Here is a 22,066-nt window from a genome sequence, read left to right as displayed (position 1 = left end):
TGGCACCGGAGCAGAGAGCAAGCCCTCGAGGAGCGAGTACCTGGTTCCAGTGAAGCAATACTGTGGAAAGAGATGGTTTCTGTACTCACTGATGGTAACTGTAAGTTAGTTCTTCCAAGTAGAAGGGTAGAGGTTGCAGGCAGCAACACAGGGAACATGGGCCCTCGAGGAGCGAGAACCGGTTTCCTGATAGCACCTGAAAGAAGCAGAGAGGCCCCCGAGGAGCGGGTACCCCGTTAGAGACCCCGAAGGGTAGTAAGAGTTCCAGATAGCGCTGGAGTGGCAGAGTAGCTTAGGAACGGAGAGCGAATCCCATCCGTAAGATTCCTGTTGCTAACTCCACTAGCTGGCAAATACTGTAGGCAGATATACCCGGAAGTCGTGACGTCAGAACAAGGGGACGCCCCTGAGGTTCGCGCCAACGTAGAGTTAAAGATGAGGGCGGCATGCGTGCGCACGCCCTAGAGGTACCTTGAAGGAGAATGGCGGGAGGCAGCACCAAAGCCACTCCGGGGACGCCGGAGAGAACGGCAAGCAGGCGCCGCCATGGCCATCAATCCAAGGTGAGCGGGAGGAGCCGAAAGTAGAGAGAGGTAGGCGGGACGAAGCCCTCGAAGACTGAGGGATGCAACAATTAAAAAGAAAAAAAAAAAAGAGTAGATGAAACCATGGCAAATCGGATTAAGAACAGGATGTTCAAAGCTCAGAATAACATCCTTAAGCACATTAGCAAGCCATGCTAAAGGTGCTTCAGTGACAGAGGGATCCTTCTGATATTTAGTCACCCCCAATAGAAGAATGTTTTTAAATGTGTCACATTTATCCAGTCTGAGTCATTCTGAGCCACATTGTGAGGTTGTCCTCTGCGGTGAGGGCTTAATCCTTTCACCATTCTTCAAATTGCATTTGTGTCACCTTTAAGTAATCTCCAGCAGCCTTGGAGCCGGCCTCTCCTCAGGATGTTGAATGCCAAAACCATTAAACAGTTTTCATGCCTCTTGCTTCATCCCCTCTGTTAGCAAAAACACAAAAAAAACAAAAAGTCAACTGGATCCTGAATAAAGAACATAAGATCTCATTAGAATGACCCGGATGAAATGGTGGATCCTATTAGAGCAGCTGAAATAGCCAGATAATATTCAAGACAGCAACTTGACCTATTCTCAGTTCTGTTGCTTCCTCTGACAGTCACAGTCCTTGCTTTTTTTAATTTGCACGTTTTTTTACAATTTTGGGAATAAAAGATATTAATTTTTTTTATTATTTATTTATTTGCTCGTATTTATATCCCAGCCCTCACCAACAAAAATACATTTTAACATCATTTTAACAGATTGGGCTGCATTTTTCAAAGCTATTTACATACACATAAAACCAGGTTGTGCACGCAAAAATGGCTTTACCAAACTAGACTTGTGTAAAAGTGCACACACAACCCGGATTTGCGCATACTTTTCTCGTGAACCGCAGAGAGGCGTTCTGGGAAGGAGTAGGTGGCGAAGTTGGGATTTATGTGCACACTTTTCTATTTGAATAAGTACACGCGCCAATTACGTCGCACAAGTCGCACCTTCCAAAAGAGCAGGGGTAATTCTGGGCAATGAAAGGCACGCGCGGCCTTAGCTAAGAAATCTCCGTGTACAGCGTGCAACGCAGTCATTACCACTACACGAACTGCCTGCAGATTATTACCCTTCTCTTTAGCCAAGTTGTTTTGTTTCGTAAAAAAATCTCTTTACCGCAGTCCATTTTTGAAGTTGTGTGTGCAATGTTTTTAGTTTATGGTGGGGTGGCAAGTTCCAGACCCACTCACCCATCTACAAGGTCCATGGCTGCTTTGTCACCCCCCCCATCACCACCACCACGGACTTTGTAAACATTTTCAAAGAGGAAGTCCGTTTATACTTTTCCCTTTGAAAGCTGCCTTGGGTACATTTGCACCTGTTTTTTTTTCCCGTGGGTGCTTTCTGCGTGGAAAATCAGGTGCTTAGATTTGAAAATTCCCTCCCTGACCTCAGTCAACACATCTTCAGGAAGGCTGCCTCCTAGCTCAGCTAAAAGCACCCGCATTGTGCCCTTTTTGGGGGCGGCAGTTTTCAGATGGCTCCTTTTACTCAGGTAATTGGCTTGTGAAACCTGCCCTGATAATGTATCAGTCAGGCCTTAATTTGTAGACCAAAAAAGGAAGTGGAACTGTGGAGGAAAGGTGAGATGGGCAGGGCACACACACATACACCCACACACACACACATACACACACACACACACACACACACACACGGAAGAGAAGGTCTCTTTCTCTCTGCCCTGGTAATCCTGATTCTCCATCTTCAGCGATACCCCCCCCCCCCCGATAAATTCTCCAGTGGTCCCTGTTCCCTCCTTACCCAGTGATCCTAAACTAAATCTAATCCCCAATCCCTGGTGATCTTTGAGCCTCTCCTCTCCCTAAAAAATCATCCTCTTCCGCAACTCTCCTCAGTCAGTAAAGGCCTCTTCTTCAAGCCAGAATTAGCTGGCTCACTTCTACCCTTCTACCTTTGGGGGATGGGAGCAGACCGGTGTGCACTGTCCGCTGCCCTCAGTCTCCTTAGACAGGGGTGTGGGGACTGGAATTCGAAAGCATGACCTGCTCTTTGCCTCCTTGGGGATGGACGTAAGGGAGCAATGCCACATGCTCTCCTCTCTTACACTCTTCGCTTTCTCTCCCCCACCACATCATCCAATCCTATCTCCTCTCCACTCTTTCTCCATCCTCTCCGATCACTTCACTCACAGACTGCCCCCCCCCCCCCCCCACTCTGGTCACCTCACTCACATCTCATAGTCCCTCTGGTCACCTCACCCACACCCTGCAACACTTCTGATCCCCTGACTCACTCTTACCGGTACCTCTTCTACACTATATAACCCACAGCCTCTCTGATTCCTTCACTCACTCCTTTATATTCCATTTTTCAGGCACTTCAACGTGGATTTCATTCAGGTACTGCAGGTATCTCCCAGTCCTCAGTGGGTTCACAATCTAACAGGCCGATACAGTACAGTGCACTCCGATGGAGCGCACTGTTAGCCTGATCTTGGACGCGCGTTTTCCCTTACCCCTTATTCAGTAAGGGGAGGAAAATGCGCGTCCAACCCGCGGCACCTAACAGCGCCCTCAACATGCAAATGCATGTTGAGGGCCCTATTAGGTATGCGCGCGGGATACAGTAAGTAAAATGTGCAGCCAAGCCGCACATTTTACTCTAAGAAATTAGTGCCTACCCAAAGGTAGGCACTAGTTTCTGCTGGCACCGGGAAAGTGCACAGAAAAGCAGTAAAAACTGCTTTTCTGTGCACCCTCCGACTTAATATCATAGCGATATTAAGTCGGAGGTCCCAAAGGGTGTAAAAAGTAAAAAAAAAAAAGAAAAGAAAAAAAAATTTAAATTGGGCCGCGGCTGTCGGGCCGAAAACCGGACGTTCAATTTTGCCGGCGTCGGTTCTCGAGCCCGCTGACAGCCACTGTCAGCGGGCTCAAGAACCGACGCTGGCAAAATTGAGCGTCGGCTGTCAAACCCGCTGACAGCCGCTGCTCCGGGGCAAAAGGAGGCGCTAGGGACACTAGCGCGTCCCTAGTGCCTCCTTTTGCATTTCTACCGCACCACCTCATTTACATACTGAATTGCGCGCACCGGCGAGTGGCCGGTACGCGCGCCGGGAGAGCGGGCATTCGTCCACTCTCCCGCGTTTTTACTGAATCGGCCCGTAAGTTTGCAGCTAAGGCAATGGAAGGTGAAGTGACTTGTCCGAGATCAAAAGCAGTGGCAGTTGAGATTTGAACCCTGCCTTCCCTGGTTCACAGCCCGCTGCTCTAACCTCTAGGCATCCCATCGCCCACTCGACTTCCCCTCTCTTCAATCCCTCCCCTCACTCCCCCTTTTCCTCACATCCCCTCATCCACTCTCTTGGCCCTTTCACCCTCACCGGTGTGGTCAACAGCAGTAGAAGGGTCTGGGATGACTGGGATGATAAGCAGGAAGTCAACATGCCCAGGAGTAGCAGAAGCAGTAAAGCTGACAGGCATTCTCCCTGCATCTTTTTTTTTTTTTTTTTTTACCTTGGCTGTTGCCCCTCACAGTCTCCTAAATTGTGCTGGGAAACTGCACAAACATCAAAGCCATATGGCTGCCCTTGTCTCAGGATAAGCAGCTCCAGCACTCTGTTCTGCTCTGCTTCTTCCCAGTGGCTGGGAGGCCATAAATGATCCATGCAACTATTGGCTCTGTTCTGCTTCCTCAGGGGAGCCAGAACTGATACATGCAGCTGGCTGTCCTCTTGTCCCAGAAAAAAAAGGTGGCAGAAATGCCATTCCGGGTTGTTCAGCCAGAAATTAAACTCTCACTAATGGACACAAAAAAAAAGGGGTGGATTTATCACAAGTTTGAAAGTTGTGAACAGTAAGGTCTTGATAATTGGCACTACCCCTCACAAGTTTCACATTTTTGTTAATTCAAACCCTTTTGTATCTGTTCTTTGCTCTGTAATCTCTGCTTCTGTGGCGCCCCCTTCCCCCTTCGGGGCTAGAGGGGAGGAGCTGGATTAGAGAGCAGAGTGGCTGTTCCCTGTGTGCTCCAGGCTCATCTCCTCCCCTGCAAGCTGCCTGGAGGGGATGGGCAGGAGCAGAACACCCCCTGCCGCTCTGCCTCTTAAGCCTGAAAAGAAGGGCAGGGACTGCCTTTCCACTCCATTCACCCACAAATTGAGCCCTGTGTATGCAGGGGGTTCTGACTGGGAACAGGAAAGCAGAGCTCCTGGTTTATTTGGATTTACAGTGGCAGAAGCAGGTAAGTAGGAGAGACATTTTAAAACTTTACATATTATCAGAGGCTGATATTAAGCCTCATTTGTCCAGCTAAATTCAGACTTAGCTGGACAAATGGTGGGTTTAGAAAATTCCTGCTGGCTCACTGTATCCAAGTTATCCGGCTAAGTAGTTAGCCTTATAAAACTTAGCATTCTGGGGGGTGTTTCTGGGTGGAGTTACATAAGCTGGATAAGTTATTTAGCTAACTCTGATCATGCTATAGAGCAATCCTAAAGTTATCCGGATAAACTTCTTTGGCCATGACACTGAAAATCCCGCCAAAATTAGTCTGATAAGTTTATCTGGCTAACTTTGCCAGCCTCCTAGTGGATGAATATAGACTTCTCAGTGTCACAAGAATTAAATACAAATTAGAATCTAAACAGAGGTCTTAATAATATCTATTTTAGCCCCCCATTAAATTATTAAAAAAAAAAAAAAAAGTTTTACTAGAACTGAGACATTATCCTGATTACATTTTATATATTCCTGTTTTCACTAGTATAGGATAAGCAAGGGAAGTGAAAGCCTGATTTATGCAGGGATTTTCTACACATCTTTGAACCTTTTGAAAATGATCTGAGCCTTCTCGGATCAAGTTATTGTTCATTAACGGGCCGATGCAGTAAAGTGCACTCAGGCAGAGTGCACAATTAGTCCCATTTGGACGCACGTTTTTGATGCGCTATTTTTACCCCTTATACAGTAAGGGGTAATAGCGCGTGGAAAATGCTCGGCCAACCCCCCCCCGAAACTAATAGTACCCACAACATGCAAATGCATGTTGATGAGCCTATTAGTTAGTCCCGTGTGATACAGAAAGTAAAATGTGCAGCCAAGCCGCACATTTTACTTTCAGAAATTGATGCCTGCCAAAGGCAGGAGTTAATTTCGGCCGGCACTGGGAAAGTGTACAGAAAAGCAGAAAACAACTGCTTTTCTGTACACTCTCCGACTTAATATCATAGCGATATTAAGTCGGAGGTCCCAAAGATTAAAAAAAAATAAAAAATCTAAATAAATAAATAAAATTCTGCCCACGGGTTGGAAAACGGACACTCAATTTTGCCGGCATCCATTTTCCGAACCCGTGGTTGTCAGCGGGTTCAACAACCGATGCTGGTAAAATTAAGCGTCCGCTGTCAAACCTGCTGACAGCCGCCGCTTCTGTCAAAAAGGAGGTGCTAGGGACGCGCTAGTGTCCCTAGTGCCTCCTTTTTACCACAGTCCCTAATTTGCATACCTGGGCTTTCTGAATCGCGCGCTCAGGAGAGTGGCCTGGGCGCACGTCGGGAGAGTGGGTGCTTGCTGGCTCTCCCGCGAAGTTTTCTGTATTGGCCCGAAAGAGAGGTGTCAGATCCAAGCTCCACCTTCCTTCCAAGTTTGGACATGATTAGTGAATTTTTAGGAAAGTTATCATATTTCCAGATGGGCAGACAGACTGAAGGATTGTACCAGGCTGGTTTTTTTGTTTTACGTGAGTTACATGGGAAAAGGTCAACAAAAAAAAAAAAAAAGATAAAGGTGATCCCTTTTATTGGACTAACTCAATATAGTAAAAAGGTAACAGCTTATATTTCTTCAGGCAATATTTATGATTGCACATTGGAGTGGATCAATACAGCAACCACACTGCTTTATTACATGAGTTGGAAAGCATTAAACATGAGGCTGTTCCCCTCAGGAGATGATCTGCTGCGGTCAAAAATGAGCCTACCAGTGAAGCTATGCAGGAACCTTCTGATATCTATACAACGTTGGGACAATTTCCAAAGCTTTGCATGTTGATGCAAAGTCCAACAGTGTTTTTTACATGCTGGGATATCAGAAGGGGGGACGGGGGACCCAGACAATCGGCGTGATGCAGGCTCTGTCTGGGCTCCACATTGAGGCTAAAACAGAGTGAGCATGTGGAGAGTGACAAGGAAAAAGCAACAATACTAAACAAATACTTTTGATTTGTGTTTGCTGACGTATGGTTTGGAGAACCATCAAAAGATGGCAAGGGTGCACTGTGATGAACCAGGGGGTTCACACATGGTAAAACAACCTGAAAAGGCAGGACGATTGCGGTCTCCAGTAGACAGAGGGAGCTCTGGTGGCAAGCCTTTAGGGAGCCCTCTTTCTGAAGGGGAAAGAAATCTAAACCAGTTGCCTAGGGGACAGTAAAACCAGGAGAAACAAGAGGCCCAGGGCTGATGGGAAAGGTAGTATGGTGAGCTCTAGCAAGGAACCAATCAGAGTAAAGGTAGCTGTTACAGAGAGCTGTGCCAGTGATTAGGAAAACAGCTGGGGGCTAATTAAAGAAGTTGCTGCAGAAAGTCAGTGGGCTTTTAAGGAAAGCAGGAACTGCCTCTGAGCAGATGCAGGTGGGGAGCCAGAGGCAATAGGACTCGCCCAGGCTCAAGAACTGAGGTGCCTAGCTGTTGGTTCAAAACACCGAATCTGCGAAAGGTATTGTGGGGGAGCGGGCTCGAGGTAATCCTGGGGACTTGGGCTGTCCTGAAACTGTTTATACCAAATAGCTTGCTAGAGAAATCCTGGTGTCTCAAGAGAGGAAGTAATAGAAAAACAGTACATAACATTCACCCACTAATTAAATATACTTCAGGGGGAACGTAAGGACATTTCTAATTAGTCTATAACAAAGGTGAAACAATTTGTATTAAATAAATCTATACAGCATACAATCTTAAAGCAATACACAAATCATCAAACAATCTAAAAACAAACTGTATCACAGACTCGACCCTAACTATTCCCCACACTGCCAAAAAACAATCATTAAAAAAAGCTCCAATACAATAGCACGATGGTATATTTCCCCGTGAATCAGAAACATGTAATATCTTCAATACATACAAGCAACACGATAAATAGAATACGTATACGATGTGGTGTTGTACTAGAAGGGGAGTGTTGACACACAGTATGTGATCGTTGACTATGAATGTGGATATTATAAACCGTTGTGATCTTCTTTTGGAACGACGGTATATAAAACGCTTAAATAAATATAATACAAACAAATTACTGTTAGAAAATCACACAGATAGAAATGAAGAATCTTCAACATCCTATAGAGCTCAATCACTCCATGCAACAGAAGAAAACAACCCCTTTTGCACAACGGAAAGTTCATTCATCCACTGCTGTTAATAAAATTCTTGTTGCAAAGCCTGATCATCTTAATGATTGTTTTTTTGGCGGTGGGGGCTGATGGAATAGCTAGGGTGGAGTCTGATACGGTTTGTTTTTAAATTGTTTGATGACTTGTATAATGCTTTAAAACTGTATGATGTATAGATTTATTTAATGAAAATGGTTTGTTTCACCTTTGTTATATACAGATTAGAAATTTACTTACGTTCCCCTGAAGTATCTCAGGAAAGGAAGTGAAAGTTGCAAGTGTGAAATGCTCATTGGCACATGGAATAAAGTGGCTTTTTACTGCAAGTGGCTGTCTCGTGTTCCAGAAAACTATCAGCAGGTTGTGCAGCCTTGGGACATGCACATGGTAGAGGGGTAGGTACCATTGATAGAAGAGAAGGTTTGTGTGAAACTAACAAAACTGAATGTGAACAAAGCTATGGAGTCAAATGGGATACATCCGATCTAGTCAATCAAAAACCCCTTTTCCTATGAGGATGCAGGATCCTTTACTTCAGGAGGACTCAAACAGATTTCCTTGAGGTCTATGCCCCTGCTGTAGCTGTGGTTCTCCTGCCAGGCCATCAATGAGTGCATGAGGATCATCACAGGAGGCCCACCAGGATCCCTGCAGCAAATGCTAAAAGTGTCAATTTTTTCCATGCATTTTCATTTAGGAGTGAATTTTCAAAGGGGTTTTGCATGTAAAAATACCCTATACAATTTGCATATAAGTAGCATGTATATGTTATTTTATAAACCTAGAAAGTAAGCGTATACTTGTAGTATGGCATGTACATTTTATCTGGGGGGGAGGGAAGGTGCAGCCTAGGAGTATCCCAGGACAAGGCTCAGACGTATTAGTACGCAAGTTACACCTGCTTTATAAAATACCTGCCTCCCTAGTTAATTCAAGGTTATTACGCGTACATATTATATATTTTTATGTGCCTAAAAAATATCGGGTGGATTTAAAAAACCCGGCACGCGTAAATCCCGGGGGTCTACGCGTGTGGCCGGGCCTTGCGCGCACTGGGCCAATTTTCAAATAGGCCTGGCCGCGCGCGTAAACCCTGGTACTTAAATAAGTGCCAGGCCCAGGGAAACGGGCGGTCCGGAGAATGGGGAGGAGCGGTTCAGGTGGTGGGGAGGGGCGTGGCTGGAAGCAGCTGTTACAACTGCTATTTGCCCTTGTGCTGGGGAAGCGCTCACTCGCAACTGCTCCTGTCGAGAAACAAAATGTAAAAAAAATGGCGCATCCACGTATGCATGCTGGGACGCGCGCACATGGACACATGCGTGCATAGATTTAAAAATCTATCCCACTGTGCATACATGTATAAAATAGGTAGGAAAAGTAAGCATTTTCTAATATCAGAAATATATGTGTTTACTACATCAAACGCGTGTACTTTCAGGGCAGAAATATGTGGTGTTTTATAAACTGAACTGCACCCACCATACAGTTTATAAAATACTTGTATGAATTTCCTCATGTCCATTATGCATGCAGACTTGTGTGTACAGCAGGGCATGTTTGAAAGTGGGGCTCTTACTTTTTAAATATAAAAGATAAGCTCCGAGAGATACCAGGGCCGACCTGGTGGTGGTTGGATTTGGAATCCATGATGAAGGGTTCTGGAAAGAGCTGCACAGAAATCTATTGCCAAGACAACATCACTTCACTTCCTTACTTGTTAGAAATCTGGTCAAAGAGCTCCAGACTAGCCGCAAAGAAAGCTTGAACGAGAGCAGTATTTGTCCATCAGCAGCAGCAGCTAACCTCACTTCCAAGCCCGCAAAAGGAAACCGGAACATGCTCATGATAAACTTATCTCAGTTATCTCACTAACATGAAACAGCTGACTGACAAGATTGTGACAAAGTTATATATATAAAAAAAAAATCCGGTTCTGATGTAAATACAGTAAGGAGTGGTTCCACAGCAAATATTCCAACAATACTTGTTAATCCTGGGCTGTGCTATGAGTGTTATATTTGAAATAGCAAGGAAAATGCCTCCAATCAGTTATGTTGTGTCTTTGTGCTTATTTAGTATGCAAATCAAGTTGAAGTCTGTACTTTGACCTGCCTCTTAGCTTTGTGAATAATATAAAATAAAATGCACGTGGCTGTGTAGGATGGTGATCTTAAATTTAATTAAGAGTTCTGAAGGAACAACAGTGGTAAGTTGGACGTGTTGGGAAAGAGCGCTTAAATTTTATTTAAAAAAAAATAAAGTGTTGGCAGGTTAAACTATTATTATCTGTGTATATTGTTTTCTAGTTTAAGGTTAGTATTTAATTGTAAGTTTTTTATAATTGTGAATTTGCAAAGGTCACTTGAAAAGGTGAGAGTACTAATTACTACTTCCTATCTCCTTCCCCATTTCCCACCCACCCCAGTCACATACCCCCCTTCGGAAGAAAATCTTCAAAATAAGAGTCAATTAGTGATTTAGAATAATGGACAATTAATCTTGATTTTAGTAATTGACTACTTTTAATCCTATTGCTAACTAAAATTACATACCTAATAATGAAATTTAAAAACCTTAGATTTAAAAGATACTTAATACATACATTTAAAAACCCTAATCACATTTAAATAATTTTAGATTTAAAAAGGGTTAGGGGGAGTGGAGGGAAGGGTTTAGTTTGGTTTGATACGGAGGGATTGATTTTTATTTTTCTGTATGGGATTGAAGGGCTAGGGTTGGTTGGTATGGTACTTGGATTTGTGGTAAGTGGGGAAAGGTTATAGTGGGTTGTTGGCATAACTGGGTTGTTGGTAGAACTGCTTTTTGTGCCAGGGATTATGGGGATATGGAAGTGTGAGCTATCCAGGCCTGACGTTTGTCACTATCAGGAAGGAATTGCTGGAAGGGTAGTTTCATAAGGGTGACAACGTCTTTTTTTCCCTGTTGGTTTTTCTCACTGTTCCCCTGGTTTGAGGGGGGTCAGGGTTGGTACTGGTTAGGGGATGTTTGGCTGTTGTGTAGTTGGAAGTTTAGGGGTGATTTAGTTGGAGAGGGGAGCCACACAGTTATTAAATCTGTACTGACAAGACATTCTCATATATGAATGGTGATTAGATGGTGAAAATGTCAATTCAGGAAGGTGAATTTGTGTACAGTACGAAAAGACAGCCTTTCACATGGTTAAGCGACTTAACAGTTGTATCACTGAATATTAGAGGGATAACAAATCCTATTAAAAGAAAAAGTATGCTGCAGTTTGTTTTTTTTAAAGAAATCAAGTTCAAATTGCACTGCTTCAGGAGACTCATCTCTCTCGTTTACAGCATGAGAAGTTGAAGCGTGATTGGGTGAGACAAATATATATTCAGCCCTCTATTTTTCTAAAAGTAGAGGAGTATGTATTTTGATACGTAAGAATTTACCCTTACAAGTATTAAAATTTAAAATGGATGAGGAGGGGGAGATATGTGCTATTACATTGTTTCTTAGAGTCACAAGAATTTTTGGGGTAAATGTATATGGGCCTAATGACACCCATGGTTCTTTTTTTTTTATCAGGTAATAATATTGGTGAATTTGCAAACCCTCTGGTAGTGATTGGGGAGGGGGGGGGGGCGGATTGGAACATCTGTTTAAACTTTTATGTAGATTGCTCTCAGCCTAGTTCCCTTACCACCTAGATTAATAGTATAGTTTACTAGAAGGTTGCCGAGAAAATTATCCTTCTAGCAAGGACTACACCTATTATTATCCACACTAAAACACATATAACCACCTAGATTTTTTTACTCTGTTCTGCCAATCTGGAAAGGATTACTTGTGAAGTTCTGACCTGCCAACTTTCAGATCATCATCCCGTTTTATTAGTGTTTTAAGACATCATCCAGCTCGTAATGCTTAAGACATTAATTAGAGACTCATTTTTATTGGGGAAATATTTTCTGTGCTATGAACAATTCATGGAGCATGCTTACATTTGATAATTCAACCTATGCAATTTCAATAACATTTCACTCACAGGATTAGATCTGTACAAAAGAATTCATACCTGCAAAATTTGCACGTGACTATGTATTCACTTTATCATAATCACACTTCATAGGGAATTGCTCTGAGGCTGTGGAATATATGTGGCAGAAGTGAATAAAAAAATCTTCAGCAGTTCTTTCGATTATACGAATGTAATGTTCATATGGTAACACATGTGGTTTTCACTTTTTCGTGCTTCCTTTCTTTTAGAGTCAGGGACGGGTAACTTAAACCAGCACGCGGGAGCACATTGGCACACATGCATTGGCACATGCCCAGAGATGCAGCCATTTTATAACATGCGGACGTGTGTATGCGTGCACGTTATATCATAGTTTGGCTGGGCGAGTGCATGAGTGCGCAAATCCCACTTCTACCGCGTAAGTCGGGGGCTTTTTAAAAGGGGGTGCATGCTGACACCATTCCCAGTTTTACCAGATCATTCACCAGTTTGTCCAGTTATAAGCTAGGTCTTGTCAGTCCCCCTAGTTTAGACTATGGCCCCTTTTCAAAGCAAGTGAGATTTCTGTGCAGCTGGAGATACGCCTGCATCCTGGCAGCTTTTAATATCCGCTTGGTACAATCCAGCCCAACATGTACGGGCATTTCCCTAATTGGCATGCGCCAGGCTTTTAAAATTTACCTTTAACTGTTCCTTCAACACATATCATGGTATTTTTCCCAGTCTGAAACTTTTAAGTGCTTAATTTAAATGACCGAGAATCAAATAACATAGAAACATAGAAATGACGGCAGAAGAAGACCAGTCGGTCCATCCAGTCTGCCCAGCAAGCTTCACACTTCTTTTTTCTCATACTTATCTGTTTCTCTTGGCTCTTAGTAACATTAGGGGCGGATTTTAAAAGGCCCGCGTGTGCCGGCGCGCCTATTTTGCATAGGCCGCCGGCGCGCGTAAAGCCCCGGGACGCGTGTAAGTCCCGGGGCTTTCGAAAAGGGGAGGGAGGGGGTGTGTCCGGGGCGTTCCCGAAACGATGCGGCGTTTCGGGGGCGTGCCTCGGCGTTTCGGGGGTGGGCCCGGGGGCGTGGCGCCGGCCCGGGGGCGTGGTCGAGGCCTCCGGACCAGCCCCTGGGACCGGAGGACGGAGCGGAGGTGCCGGCGATGCGCGCAAAGGTAAGGGGGGGGGGTTTAGATAGGGCCGGGGGGGTGGGTTAGGTAGGGAAAGGGAGGGGAAGGTGGGGGGAGGGCAAAGAAAAGTTCCCTCCGAGGCCGCTCCAAAATCGGAGCGGCCTCTGAGGGAACATGCAGCTCGCGCTGGGCTCGGCGCGCACAGGTTGCACAAATGTGCACCCCCTTGCGAGCGCCGACCTCGGATTTTATAAGATACGTGCGGCTACGCGCGTATCTTATAAAATCCAGCGTACTTTTGTTCGCGCCTGGTGTGCGAACAAAAGTACGCGCTCACGTATTTTTTAAAAATCTGCCCCTTAGGTTCTATTTCCCTTTCACCCCCACTATTAATGTAGAGAGCAGTGATGGAGCTTCTTCCAAGTGAAATATTAAGTTTGATTAGTTGGGTAAGCGGCAGCATAGCTCTCTGCTGTTGAAGCAGAGAGCAATGCTGGATATGCGTGAAGTATTAGTTTTTCTTCTCCCCTGCCGTTGAAGCAGGGAGCTATGCTGGATATGCATTGAAAGTGAAGTATGCCTTGAAAGTCACATTAACTATCATCAATTATTGAAAAGCCAAATAATTGGTAATTGAATAAGCCTAGTAATTGGTAATACCTATAGCCCATAAACCCATCCCTGTTTTGTTTTGTTTTTTGTTTTTTTTTTCACATTCACATTTTTTGCTCTAATTGGAGCATTTTTCTCACTAGTCCTTTTATTTATTTATTTATTTATGTAGACATTTTATATGCCGTCATTCCATGTATAGATTACAACGGTTTACAAAGTGACATTCAAAGTAATGACTCAACATACAAACAATAATTGGTTATAGAGGAGGTATTCAGAGACGTATTAATATTTATCTGTGAGATGATTATCTATTACGTATTAATAAGTACTTAAGGCAAAATAAAAACGAGATGATAGCTTTCACATCTTAGTAATTTATTTATTTATTTATTTATTTATTTATTTATTATTTTTGTTATACCGAGTTTCATGATAGGCATCACATCAACCCGGTTTACAAATAACAATGTGTGTAAGGTATAGCGTAACGTAATAAATATTTCCAATAGAACTGTGAACTTTAAATACAGAGAATCAATTAAAAGGTGTGAGAAAGTTACAATAAAACAGGGAAAATAAACTTGGAACTGGAAGAGGGGAGAGGTTAAACAATGCAATATTTACATTTCATACAATTAAAGTAATAGTGTAGCAGAGTAAATAAATAAGCCTATTTGAATGAATGTGACGGTACATAAATATGAGCGGTAATATAAATAACCAAGAGAATAAATATGACACAGTAGTGCATGGTGATTTTGAGAATCTTACATTCTCTCGTTTGGTTTATTCTTCATGATTCGAATGTTCTATTTGTTCTTTTAGTCTTTGTTGGTTTGTATATTCTGATGTTTTTAAGTTAGATTATATGCGTTTTTGAATAGCCATATTTTTAGCTCACATTTAAATCTTTCTGTCTGGTAAAATTTGGAGCGTCTCAAGCATTGAGTTCCAGAGCTTTGGACCCCCTATGGAAAATACTCGATCCCTTATGTGTGTTTCATAATGTGGGCATGATTAGTAGTCCTTTATTGTGTGATCTTAGTGTTCACTGAGGATTGTATGGTTGTAGATTCACTCCTAACAAGCCAGTATTATTGGAATGAATGATGTTGAATATAATCGTTAATACTTTATAGTAGATTCTGGCTTGTACTGGTAGCCAGTGTAGTGACATCAGTGAGGGTGTAATGTGATCATGTTTCCTAGATCCTAGTAAGAGTCTAGCTGCAGCATTTTGCAATAGTTGTAGCGGTTTTAAGTGACATGCTGGGAGTCCTAGTAGTAATTAGTTATAGCAGTCTAGGTTTGAGAAGATTAGAGTTTGCAATATCATATGAAAGTCCACATAAATTAATAATTTCATTCGATGTGGTATACACAACTTGGCATAACCTGTCTTGATTGATTTACTAATGTGCATTTTCATTGTTAGGTTCTCATCCAGCTGTGTACCTAAGTCCCATACTTGATTTGAGGGAATAATTTGAAGATTACCCAGGTTAAGGGCAGGTGGTTTAACTATCAATGAGTTTCTACTCAGCTAAATTATTTCAGTCTTATTAGTGTTTAATGTTAGTTTAAGTAGCAAAAGTTCTTGTTGTATTGCTTTCATATAGGTATTTCTTTTTTTTTTTTCAGCCACTAAAGGCAAATTAATGCTTGTTTGCATACTCTGCAGGGAGAATTTCATGCATTCCCTAATCACAATAGCAAAAATATTGAATTTTGTACTGTTTATTCAGCCTGTTTCTCCCCCCTCATAATTGCCATTTAGTTAATTCACTCCTACCCCTGACAAAACCCTCATTTACCTGATGCCCCCCCAAACAAAACCCTCACTCATCCCAACAAACTTCTTACTACTTACCCCAGCCCCTCCCCCATGATCCCTGTTCTCTGCATTCACTCCCTCTCTGAGCCCCATGATCTCCCAGGTTCTCTCCCTCCCTTGCCCCAGCCGTATTCCTCTCTCACCGACTCCAATGACAGCGAAAAAAGAAAAGGAGGAAGCATCCCTGTAACACCTCTGTAGCAATCCTTGTCGACAGGTTTCTTGATAACTTTCTCATTAAATGACTATCAAATATAGTGACTATGAAATATAGAAAAAGACATATGATTCGCAGAAGCATAAACAAAAATACCCCAGTTGTAAGCCTTAGTTGTACAGTTTACAAAAAACCCCCATCCTTCTGTGTTGCCTGGTTATGACTGTCGGGGGTGATGGCACTTTTTAACCAGAAACCCCAAACCCAAATATATTATAGGCAGTGCTTCCGGCTCTGCCTTTGGTAAGTTAAGGAGTGCACAAGGCGTGTTCACTAGAGACCCACAGGAAATGAATCTTTTCATTAAGGCATAGTTTGAAAAATTGCACGTTAATGTATGCGACAGTGAAAGAGGTTCAGAGCGCCAGTTACTGAACCTCTGGTACGTCAGCTGGCTATTATATCTGTCCACGTCCCCCCTGGAAAAGTTCAGGCACGGATAGTTTTCAGATACTTTTATAAAAAAAAAAAAAAAAAATGTGCATGGGATCTTGTGTCAAGTCTTAAAAAGGTTTATAATCATCTTAGGTTGTTCCCCCTTCTCTGTGCAGGAACTAAATGATGCCTATATAATCCTCCCACATAAAAAAGCAAGGAGATGAGACAAAAGTGGGCTTGTATCATCCTATTTAATTGATTAATACTGATATTAAGATATTAGCCAAGGTTTTGCAGCAGAGGCTGCAACCCATTATTGCCTTGTACTATTCACTCAGATCAGACAGGATTTATAAAAGGGAAATGGCTGGTGCATAATACTAGGAGGCTTTTTAAAAATCCTTTACATCTGACCAAGAAGCTGTCTGGGGCAACTGTAGCGTTTGGATGCTAGCAAAGCTTTTAACAGAAATTCAAAGGGATTATCTGTTTGCTATGCTCAAGAAATGTGGGTTACCTGCATAATTTAATTAATGGATTAAGGCCATGTATACCTCCCCTCGGGTATACATCCAAATAAATGGCGCTTTGACACATCCTTTTATAATTCATAGTGCTACTAGACAGGGGTGTCCTCTTTCCCCACTTCTTTTTGATATGGCTATTGAACCCCTGGCACAAGTCATAATAGATTGTAAAAGGACTGAAGGCTTAAAGATAAGTGTTGAGCCTAAAATTTCATCATATGCTGATGATGTTGGTTTTTTGTTTTTTTTAAATCCTAGTTGGAAATTTCAACCCGTAGCTTGATGAAGCTACGGCTAATTACGGAGTGTATCTGGCTAATTATGCAAGGTCAGAAATAATTTGCCTGAATCACAGGGGTGTTCTCTCCCTTTGTCTGGCTGGATTTAAAGTGGTCTAAGGGAATTTTGTACATTTAGGTAGTAAGATCTCTCCTAATCTTCATGACTTTTATAAACTGAATTTTACACCTATGTTGTCTAAGATTAAGAAAGATCTTAAGAATTGCACAAGCCTTTTTATTTCCTGGGGAGGGTATATTAACGTAGTTAAAAATGAATATTTTGCCTAATCTTCTTTATATATTTCAGCTCATTCCATGTTAAGGTCCCTCAATTTGTAATTACCTCTCTGCGGACAGATGATAGTTTTATATGGCAAAATAGGGTTGCGCATATTAATTTGGCTACTTCACATAAGCCTAAGTGGCAGAGGGATATGGGACTCCCTGATGTTCGGGGGTATTACTGGACCACACGGATTGTCAGTGTGAGAGAGTGGTTCAGATATCCCTACTCATCTGCACAGCTTGAACCGGAGAGAGTACAGGTGGAGGGAGGACAGGCGAAGGGGGTGGATCTACTTTTATTATTAACTATGCCTGGCGATTCTCACACTGCGAGACAAATTCTTAGGGACAGCCCCATGCTGGCACACGCTGTTCAGATCTGGAGAGGAATTTGTACGTTTCTGGGGACTCCTGAGGAAATATTGTCTCCCATCTCACCTTTGGCAAAGAATCCAGAGATCTCTTACAGTACCCTTTTTCCCAATATGGGGCATTGGCAGCAGAATGGGCTTGGATTTGTATGGCAGTTCTGGAATGGGGATTCAGCTGTATGTTTTGGAGACTAAAAGGACAGATGCCAGTTAGATCTTAGCGCATATCATTTTTTATGTACAGGTTAGAAATGAGCTACTGGCAAGGTTAACAGTATAATTTTCTAACCTTACTGGCATATCTAATAAAGTTGCGCAACACGATGATAGAATTGGCTCACTGGACACTGCGACGACAGAATTACATTCCAAAAATAAGGTGTTAGAAGACAAACTCGATGAATTAAAAAATCGAATCTGACGCAATAACTTATGCTTAGTAGGAGTTCCTGAAATGATTTGAGGGGAAATGCTGATCGGGTTTTGTGAAGTGGTGCTTCCAGGCCTATTAAGTGTTAATTGTAAGGAAAGGTCAATTTTGGCAGAGTGGGCGCATCAGTTTGGAGCTGGGGGTTCTAGTGCTGCTAGGCCACGACAAGTCATCGTAAAGTATTTAAACTATAACGATAAGATGAAGTTGTTATATGCCTACCAGAAGCTTTCAAAGCTGCTGTATGAGAGCAACAAGATCTTAATATTCCCTGATTTTTTTTCTACGAAAGTACTGGCATCACAAAAGAAATTCAGACCGAACTGCACCCATCTGTTACATAAAGGAATTAAATTCTCGCTCCAGTTTCCAGCACGGCTCAGTTTTTCATCAGGGAGAAACCAAATTCTTTCTTAGCAGTTGGGAGGCTAAAGAATATGTGGACCAATTATGAAGTTCAATGTATCTCCTAATTGTTCGCTTGGGCACTGGATTATAAGTGGAGGTAGTGCCCTATGTTTTTTGAAAAGTTGACGTTTCGTAGTTAAAAACCCATGTGAATGAGTATTGTGCTGATGGTGGAGGAGCCTGGAACTTACCGTTCACTGCAGATTGTCATTGTGGTATTGTGCATGCACCATATTTTTCCGGGGGTGATCGTGGTGAATACAGATTTGGACTAGCCTAGATAGTTGCCAGATACTTTGTCGATAGTAAAATGGTCGACAAGAGGAGATTTCATTTTAGGCGACATTCCACTAAAAGATCCTATTTTGGACTTATCTCACTGTTGAAAGAGCATAGTAGTATTTTTGAGCCCCCTCTACCTCTATTTTGTGGCAAAAGAGCTGATCTGGGAGATGATTCAGGAGCAAGAAGCAGTGATGAGTTCCTCTATTATATTTATATTTGTGGAGAGGTGTTGCAGGATCAAGGCTTACCAATAACTCTACTGTTATGTTGGAACTCCACTGGAACACAGCAGGAGTGTCATAAAGGGAGTTATAAGCTATATGAGCTTTATGCAAGTTGACCATTGCCACTGATGCCAGGAGATCCTGGGGTAGAAGGGGGGATTGATTCTCTGATAAAGCGCAAATAGAACACCTCATTGTTAGGGAGGAAGTCTTCATTACTACTCCCTTGGATATGGGACTGTTGTTGGCTTATTGCATGGTCAGGGAAGGGGTTGGGGTTTCAGAGTGGAAGGGATGGGATTGTGTGAGTTTTTTGTTTTGGGACTAGGCAGTGGCTAGGGGAGGCGTGTTTTTGTATGACTGGGGAAAGTGTTGGGTTATGGATGAGTATGGGGATAATTGGGTTGTACTGGATTTAAAACAGAGATGATTGGCAGAAGGGGGGGGGGGTTGTGTGGATGGTGGGAGGATCAACAAGGCATAGAGTGGTCTAAAGGGAATGGGTGAGGACAATAATGCATATGATACAGCATTGATCCCAGAAAGGAATGGTAGGAGGCGTAGGCTGAGGAGCCTTCCTATCATACAGCAGTAGTATTAAGCTTCAATATCATGCTATTTTATTCATATCATTATGACGATAGCTCAGATATATTCACTCAATGTTGATGGTCTCCATTCCCCTATCAAAAGAGAGAAGGTTTTGGCAAGGCAGCAGAAGATGCGAGCTAGCATTGCATTCATCCAAGAGACATAAGAACATAAGAAAATGCCATACTGGGTCAGACCAAGGGTCCATCAAGCCCAGCATCCTGTTTCCAACAGTGGCCAATCCAGGCCATAAGAACCTGGCAAGTACCCAAAACCTGGCAAGTACCCAAAAACTAAGACACATCTGGATGACAAGAAACATAGTAAGTTACGAAAGGAATGGGTTGGACAACGTTTTTTCTCCTCCTTTTCTGCTCGACAGAGGGGAGTAGCAATTTTAATTGAAAAGGTGCTACCATTTCAGTTGGAGTGACAGATTGTGGATGTTAGTAGGAGTTGGCCACTTGTCAGTCAAGTAATCATGTTTCTAGGATTGCAATTTTTGAGCAATCCAAGAGCAAAACTCCCATGAGGGGGTTTTATATGGCGCTAAAATTCTACTAGCAAATTTATATGCACCAATAAATATTCTTCAATTGGACAGACTATAATCATATTATTGAAGGGGATTTCAATATCATGTACAAATCTGTTAATAGACTGCAACCCTGCAAAGAACCCCCACCAAAAAATATAAAGATAAGACTTTTTGCGGATGATATGTTACACTTTCTTGGATTACCAATAAATAATATGGGTGATATAATTCTAGAATCAGAGAACACTGGGTCTTTCTCAGGATTAAAAATAAATTATGGAAAGTCTGAAGCTTTTCCAATTAAAATTTTTCAAAAAGATACTTGGGAGGGCCTTTTTCCATTAAAATGGAACCTAACAACTATGAAATATCTAGGTATTTGGCTGGCTCGATCAGTAGATAAGGTATACACTAGCAATGTATCTGTTGTTCTAGATAGAATTTCGTAATTCTTAACTAATGGATAGCATATCCGCTTTCGTTAATGAGTAGATGTGCAGTAGTCAAAATGGTAATTTTACCAAAAGTTGTGATGGAAAAGGTACAGAGAAGGGCAACCAAAATGATAAAGGGGATGGAACAGCGCCCCTATGAGGAAAGACTAAAGAGGTTAGGACTTTTCAGCTTGGAGAAAAGACGACTGAGGGGGGATATGATAGAGGTGTTTAAAATCATGAGAGGTCTAGAACGGGTAAATATGAATCTGTTATTTACTCTTTCAGATAATAGAAAGACTAGGGTGCACTTCTTGAAGTTAGCATGTAGCACATTTAAAACTAATCAAAGAAAGTTCTTTTTCACTCAACGCACAATTAAACTCTGAAATTTGTTGCCAGGGATGTGGTTAGTGCAGTTAGGGGCGGATTTTCAGAGCCCTGCTCGCGTAAATCCGCCCAAAACCGGGCGGATTTACGCGAGCAGGGCCCTGCGCGCCGGGAAGCCTATTTTACATAGGCCTCCCGGCGCGCGCAGAGCCCCGGGACTCGCGTACGTCCCGGGGTTCTCGGAGGGGGGCGTGTCGGGGGGCGGGGCCGGAGCGCGCGGCGTTGCGGGGGCGTGTCGGCAGCGTTTTGGGGGCGGGTACGGGGCGTGGCTACGGCCCGGGGGCGTGGCCGCACCCTCCGTACCCGCCCCCAGGTCGCGGCCCGGCGCGCAGCAGGCCCGCTGGCGCGCGGGGATTTACGTCTCCCTCCGGGAGGCGTAAATCCCCCGACAAAGGTAAGGGGGGGGTGTAGACAGGGCCGGGTGGGTGGGTTAGGTAGGGGAAGGGAGGGTAAGGTGAGGGGAGGGCAAAGGAAAGTTCCCTCCGAGGCCGCTCCGATTTCGGAGCGGCCTTGGAGGGAACGGGGGGAGGCAGCGCGGCTCGGCGCGCGCAGGCTATACAAAATCGATAGCCTTGCGCGCGCCGATCCAGGATTTTAGTGGATACGCGCGGCTCCGCGCGTATCTACTAAAATCCAGCATACTTTTGCTTGAGTCTGATGCGCAAGCAAAAGTAGGCTGATCGCGCTTCTTTTAAAATCTACCCCTTAGTGTAGCTGGGTTTAAAAAAGGATTGAATAAGTTCTTGTAATCGAGAAGTCCATTACCTGCTATTAATTAAGTTGACTTAGAAAATAGCCACTGCTATTACTAGCAACAGTAACATGGGATAGACATAGTTTTTGGGAACTTGCCAGGTCCTTATGGCCTGGATTGGCCACTGTTGGAGACAGGATGCTGGGCTTGATGGACCCTTGGTCTGACCCAGTATGGCATGTTCTTATATAGTTTGCAAATGTTACCCCTGTGGATAAATCGCAAAGAAATTAAAAAATTTAGAACACTAATAATTAAATTTGTTTGGCATAACAAAAGAGCAAGAATCTGCTATAATGTTTAACCAATAATAAAAACCAAGGAGATCTGGCTTTGCCATATTCGAGAGCATATAATGTAGCTACTCTGTTGTGTTATATTCAAGATTGGATAGCCATGCATCATA

General features: G+C 43.1%; 1 protein-coding gene across 5 annotated transcripts in view; it reads left to right on the top strand.

The window, feature by feature from the left end:
• Window positions 1–4,600: 4,600 nt before the first annotated feature.
• Window positions 4,601–22,066, top strand: part of LOC115090915 (proton channel OTOP2-like) — a 73,093-nt gene continuing 55,627 nt past the window's right edge. Inside the window, exons 1-2 of one of the 5 annotated variants that reach the window (XM_029600589.1) lie at window positions 4,699–4,829; window positions 8,200–8,374. Coding sequence is in view for 3 of the 5 variants with exons in the window: in XM_029600587.1 (XP_029456447.1) it covers window positions 4,655–4,829 (175 nt within the window). In the remaining 2 variants the exon portion in view is untranslated. Of the gene's footprint in view, window positions 4,830–7,191; window positions 7,304–8,199; window positions 8,375–22,066 lie in introns of those variants that run through there. The other 4 variants (XM_029600587.1, XM_029600586.1, XM_029600584.1 and 1 more) reach the window with 4 other exon arrangements.

The sequence above is a fragment of the Rhinatrema bivittatum genome, chromosome 4 (genome assembly GCF_901001135.1).
Source record: "Rhinatrema bivittatum chromosome 4, aRhiBiv1.1, whole genome shotgun sequence".
NCBI classification, from domain to species: Eukaryota; Metazoa; Chordata; class Amphibia; order Gymnophiona; family Rhinatrematidae; genus Rhinatrema; species Rhinatrema bivittatum.
The sequence above is the reverse complement of the archived record's forward strand: the minus strand, read 5'-3'. Positions and strand labels throughout refer to the sequence as shown.